This window comes from Acipenser ruthenus, chromosome 30, assembly GCF_902713425.1.
Source record: "Acipenser ruthenus chromosome 30, fAciRut3.2 maternal haplotype, whole genome shotgun sequence".
Lineage (NCBI taxonomy): Eukaryota > Metazoa > Chordata > Actinopteri > Acipenseriformes > Acipenseridae > Acipenser > Acipenser ruthenus.
The window spans coordinates 7,076,357-7,082,223 of NC_081218.1; the positions used below are offsets into that span (position 1 = coordinate 7,076,357).

Here is a 5,867-nt window from a genome sequence, read left to right on the forward strand (position 1 = left end):
GAACAGCTTTAATTGAACCAATAAAGCCTCCATCTAGACCCAGAAGTAGTAAATTATATAATTGATCCTGTTAAACCTGCAGTGGAATGGCCTCCAGGACCGTGAGACTGGACGCCCCTGATCTAACAGCCTTCTAAAGAAGCATGGTAGTGGCCGCACATCTAGCAGGTGTCTCAGTAGCAAAGACAGCTATGCTGTGATAGTGGTCCGAGCCCCTGCCCCGTCCTGGTTTCTATTCAGTCTCTGATCGAGGGGTGCAGAGGTGACTGGGGGTATGTGCTGCACTAAGGCAGGACAGAATCTTCATCACTAGCAGACCCAGCCTGGCTGCACAGTGTTAGGATTGAGTCTATAAGAGTTACCGGCTGCAGCAGAATGAGTGTGGTTTCAATAGACTGATTTTATATTGAGATTTTGATCGAGTGGTTCTGATTCTGGTTCTGATTGTGTGACTCACTCTGGTTCTAATTGAGATCTGGTTCTGATTTCAGAGAGCAGACCAGGAGCTTCTTTCCTTCAGGTCAGTGAGAGTTTAATAATAACAGACCCCATCATATTTAAACAGTCACATAAAAATGAACTCCGAATTACAGACCCTCTGTATCATGTTCAAAATGAACTCAGAACTGATTCAGATAAAGTAAGACTGGAGTATGAAAAAGCTTATTTTATTGTTGCACTTTAGCATCAAATATAAACACATTAAATACAAACAAAAAGAATCCCAAACCCTGAAGAGAGCTCAGGGTGCCTGCAGTCACTGTGATGAGATGAATGGCAATGTACTCTGCATTGGGCTCTTCATTCCTAGCAGTGTGCGTGAGTGTCTGAGTGACTGTGTGCTGAGCAGTTTCTGTGTATTGTGTTGTGTGATCTGCATGATCTCCTCACACTGCAGCACTGTCAGGTTATATTGTGTTGTGTGATTGTATTGTGTAGACACTGTGTTGTTATATCTGGTGTGCGATCTGGGCGATCTTCTTCAGCATCTCCTCAGACTAAAGCTGGTCCAGAGTGAGCAGAGACAGACCCAGCTGATCCTCCTGAAATCAGAGGAAACAGGAATCAAATCATCACTGTATCCATCTCTACTGACCCATCATTAGCCAGCCATCTCTCCATCCATCCATCCATTCATATCTAACCATCCAGCAATCAATCCATACAGCTCTATCCACCTCTACTCATCTCAATCCAGACAAAACTATCCATCTCTACCCATCTCTCAATCCAGACAACACTGTATCCATCTCTCAATCTAGATATCACTGTATCCATCTCTATGCACCTCTACCCATTTCTATCCAGACATCATTGTATCCATCTCTACTGACCCATAATTAACCATCCATCCATCTCTAAACATCCAGCAATCAATCCATACAGCTCTATCCACACATCACTGTATCCATCTCTACCCATCTGTCAATCAGATGGGGAGCAAGACAGGCGAAATTGAAATGGTAGAAATGATAAATGAGGCATCCCTTGATTTAGTCTTTTCAAATGACGAAGACAGAATAACTACAACAGAGGTCAGATAACCATTGGCAAACTCAGATCACAACATGGTCTCATTTGAAGTGATTTTTAAAACCACAAAAGTAACGACTAAAGCTAAGGTTTACAATTTTAAAAAGGCAAACTATGAGGGAATGGGGAATGAAGCAGACTAAGAGAAGTAGACTGGAGCAAAATAGAGAAAACATCCACAGAAAAAGCATGGCTATTTTTAAAAAAATGTAGTACTAGAGGCGCAAAACAATTACATCCCAAAAGTAGACAAATAAAAAATCTAAAACAAAATAGTTTAATAGATCAGTTAAAAAAAAATATCCAAAGAAAAAAGGCACTTTACAGTGCGTTTAAAAGGGACCAAGAACAAAGTACACAGAAAGAGTTTCAGGCTTTCAGAGAGAGGTAGAAATCAATACTGCTAAGGGGGCTAAAACCAATTCCAAAATGTTTTTCCAATATTACAACAGCAAAAGAACATTCAAGGAGGAAGTAAAATGTCTCTGAGATACAAATGGCAAAATCACAGATGAAGAGAAAAAAATAGCAAACATATTAAATGATTACTTTTCACAAGTTTTTACAAAGGAGGATACGGACAACATGCCCCACATGTCGACCTGTTCCTAACCAGTTTTAAATAACTTTAGCATAACAGAGGCAGAAGTGTTAAAGGGACTAGGAGCTCTTAAAACAAATCCCCTGGGTAGTACTCAAAGAAATGAAATAAGTTATTTACAAACCGCTAACCAAGATCATGCAACAGTCTCTTGACACAGGGGTTGTACCGACAGACTAGAGAATTGCAAACGTAATACCGATCCACAAAAAGGGAGACACAACCGAACCAGGTAACTACAGACCAATAAGCCTGACCTACATTATATGTAAACTTATGGAAACTATAATAAGATCCAAAATGGAAAATTACCTATATGGTAACAGTATCCTGGGAGACAGTCAGCATGGTTTTAGGAAAGGGAGACCGTGTCTAACTAACCTGCTTGATTTTTTTGAGGATGCAACATTGAAAATGGATAATTGCAAAGCATACAACATGGTTTATTTAGATTTCCAGAAAGCTTTTGACAAAGTCCCGCATAAAAGATTAATTCTCAAACTGAATGCAGTAGGGATTCAAGGAAATGCATGCACATGGATTAGGGAGTGGTTAACATGTAGAAAACAGAAAGTACTAATTAGAGGAATTAGTACTAATTAGTACTAGGAATTAGTACTAATTAGAGGAAAATGGAGCGAGGTAACCAGTGGTGTACCACAGGGATCAGTATTAGGTCCTCTGCTATTCCTAATCTACATTAATGATTTTGATTCTGGTATAGTAAGCAAACTTGTTAAATTTGCAGATGACACAAAAAAAGGAGGAGTGGCAAACACTGTTGCAGCAGCAAAGGTCATCCAAAATGATCTAGACAGCATTCAGAACTGGGCAGACACATGGCAAATGACATTTAATAGAGAAAAGTGTAAAGTACTGCACGCAGGCAATAAAAATGTGCATTATAAATATCATATGGGAGATACTGAGATTGAAGAAGGAATCTATGAAAAAGACCTAGGAGTTTATGTTGACTCAGAAATGATTTCATCTAGAGGAAGCTATAGAAAAACCCAACAAAATGCTCGGATATATAGAGGGAAGTAAGACCTCAATCTAGAATACTGTGTTCAGTTCTGGTCACCTCGCTACATAAAGGATATTGCTGCTCTAGAAAGAGTGCAAAGAAGAGCGACCAAAATTATTCTGGGTTTAAAAGCCATGTCGTATGCAGACAGGCTAAATTAACTGAACCTATTCAGTCTTGAACAAAGAAGACTACTCGGCGATCTGATTCAAGCTTTCAAAATTCTAAAAGGCACCGACAATGTCGACCTAAGGGACTTTTCTGACCTGAAAAAAAAAAGAAAATAGGAGGCACTTTTTTACATAGAGAATTGTGGGAGTCTGGAACTGTATCCATCTCTATGCACCTCTAACCATCTCTCAATCCAGACATCACTGTATCCATCTCTATCCATCTCCCACCTGGCAGAAGGGCTGAGCCATCTCTCAGGAAGTGCTTGGAGAGCTGCATAGACTCATTGATGTGTGAGGGGGGGGGGGTCAGGAAGTGCTTGGAGAGCTGCACAGTCTCGTCGATGGTCAGGTTCAGGCTGCTGTCAGTGATGTGCTCCTGGATCCAGCGAGGAAGCTTCCCTCTCTTGTCAGCACGAGCGTAACGCTGGCGGGGGGGGGGGGGGAATGATCAAAGGAGTGGTGAGAGGAGGTGAGTTTTTAAAAGCATGTTGAGAGTTTGTCAGTTTACCCACGCTGCAGTGTGAGCGAGGCAGCCCTACCCCCTCTCACCTTGTCTGCGAAGATCATGAGCCCGTAGTCAGTCTTGCCCCGGATCACTCTCCCCACACACTGGGCTGCGTGTCTCATGGCATCGAAGGTCAGAAAGTCATTCTCTCTGATCTGGAACTGATCCTGCAGGTACTCCAGACGAGCCTTGAGAGGGAGGAAGTGTGACAGGGGGTGTGAGAAGAGAGAGGGTGTGTGAGAGAGAGAGGGAGGGGGTGTGTGTGTGAGAGAGAGAGAGGGATGGAGGGGGTGTGAGAGAGAGAGAGGGAGGGGGGGGTGAGAAAGACAGAGGAGACTCAGGTACCCCAGACAAGCCTTGAGATGGAGGAAGTGTGACAGGGGGTGAGAGAAGAGAGAGGGTGTGTGAGAGAGAGAGGTCGGGGGAGGGTGTGAGAAAGAGAGGAGGTACCCCAGATGAGCCTGAGAGAGCGGGGGGAGGGGAGGGGACAACTGAGGGATAGGGTGGAAGTGAGAGAGAGAAAGAGAGACACACACACACACACACAGAAAGGCTGAGACAGTGCAAGAGAGGTGAGAGGGGGAAACAGTAACAGAATAACTAGGGAATGAGCAAGTACAGAGAGGGAGGAGTGCACTGACCTTGAGCAGGCGGCTCTGTGTGTACACATAGGGGACTCCGAACATGATGACCGCCCGGCCGAAGTGATGAACTGAGAGTGGGAGAGAGGATCAGTGAAAACAATCCAGACTGCGTTTAATGAGAAATGTGCTACTGCTTTAATGAGGTCACTATACATCGTTATGAATCCCCATACCCCTCTGCTCCCCAATTTACAAAAACATCAAATCAGAACACTGCTCCCCAACTCACCAAAATCGATCCCCTCTGACACCTTGCCTCTGGCCACAGACAGCAGGATTGCACCCCGACCATTTTCACAGGCCTGGAACGAGAAGCAGCTCTCAGGGAAACAATCACTGCTCCTCCACTGTGCCCCTCCCCTTCTCCCCAACGCTCCCCAAACCCTCCCTCCCCTGCTCCCCAAACCCACCCTCCCTCCCCTGCTCCCCAAACCCACCCTATCTCCCCTTCTCCCCAACGGTCCCCAAACCCTCCCTACCCTGCTCCCCAAACCCACCCACCCTCCCTCCCCTGCTCCCCAAACCCACCTTCCCTCCCCTTCTCCCCAACGCTCCCCAAACCCTCCCTACCCTGCTCCCCAAACCCACCCACCCACCCTCCCTCCCCTGCTCCCCAAACCCACCTTCCCTCCCCTTCTCCCCAACGCTCCCCAAACCCTCCCTACCCTGCTCCCCAAACCCACCCACCCTCCCTCCCCTGCTCCCCAAACCCACCTTCCCTCCCCTTCTCCCCAACGCTCCCCAAACCCTCCCTACCCTGCTCCCCAAACCAACCCTCCCTCCCCTGCTCCCCAAACCCACCCTCCGTCCCCTGCTCCCCAAACCAACCCACCCACCCTTCTTCCCCTACTCCCCAAATCCACCCTCCCTCCCCTGCTCCCCAAACAAACCCTCCCTCCCCTGCTCCCCAAACAAACCCTCCCTCCCCTGCTCCCCAAACCCACCCTCCCTCCCTCCCCTGCTCCCCAAACCCACCCACCCACCCTTCTTCCCCTGCTCCCCAAACCCACCCTCCCTCCCCTGCTCCCCAAACAAACCCTCCCTCCCCTGCTCCCCAAACCCACCCTCCTTCCCCTGCTCCCCAAACAAACACACCCTCTCTCCCCTGCTCCCCAAACAAACCCTCCCTCCCCTGCTCCCCAAACAGACCCACCCTCCCCTACTCCCCATTCAGACCCACCCTCCCCTACTCACCAAACAGACCCACCCTGCCCTGCTCCCCAAACAGACCCACCCTCCCCTCCTCTCTCTGACTTCCTGGTATTTCTCCAGTGCCATGCTGGTCTCGGCAGCATCCTGGGTCTCGATGAAGATCAGCTTGTTTCTCTGGATGTTCTCCAAGATCCCCTGCAGGAGCCAAATACACAGAGAATAACCATCAGTG

At 47.1% G+C, this 5,867-nt stretch overlaps 1 protein-coding gene across 1 annotated transcript in view; it reads right to left on the reverse strand.

Annotated features, from left to right (window-relative positions):
- Window positions 1-1,672: 1,672 nt before the first annotated feature.
- Window positions 1,673-5,867, reverse strand: part of LOC131702725 (general transcription and DNA repair factor IIH helicase subunit XPD-like) — a 4,530-nt gene continuing 335 nt past the window's right edge. Inside the window, exons 2-7 of the mRNA XM_059004542.1 lie at window positions 5,738-5,830; window positions 4,713-4,785; window positions 4,481-4,551; window positions 3,884-4,027; window positions 3,563-3,758; window positions 1,673-1,686 (exon numbers count right to left, since the gene is read on the reverse strand). Coding sequence (XP_058860525.1) covers window positions 1,673-1,686; window positions 3,563-3,758; window positions 3,884-4,027; window positions 4,481-4,551; window positions 4,713-4,785; window positions 5,738-5,830 — 591 coding nt within the window. The remainder of the gene's footprint in view (window positions 1,687-3,562; window positions 3,759-3,883; window positions 4,028-4,480; window positions 4,552-4,712; window positions 4,786-5,737; window positions 5,831-5,867) is intronic.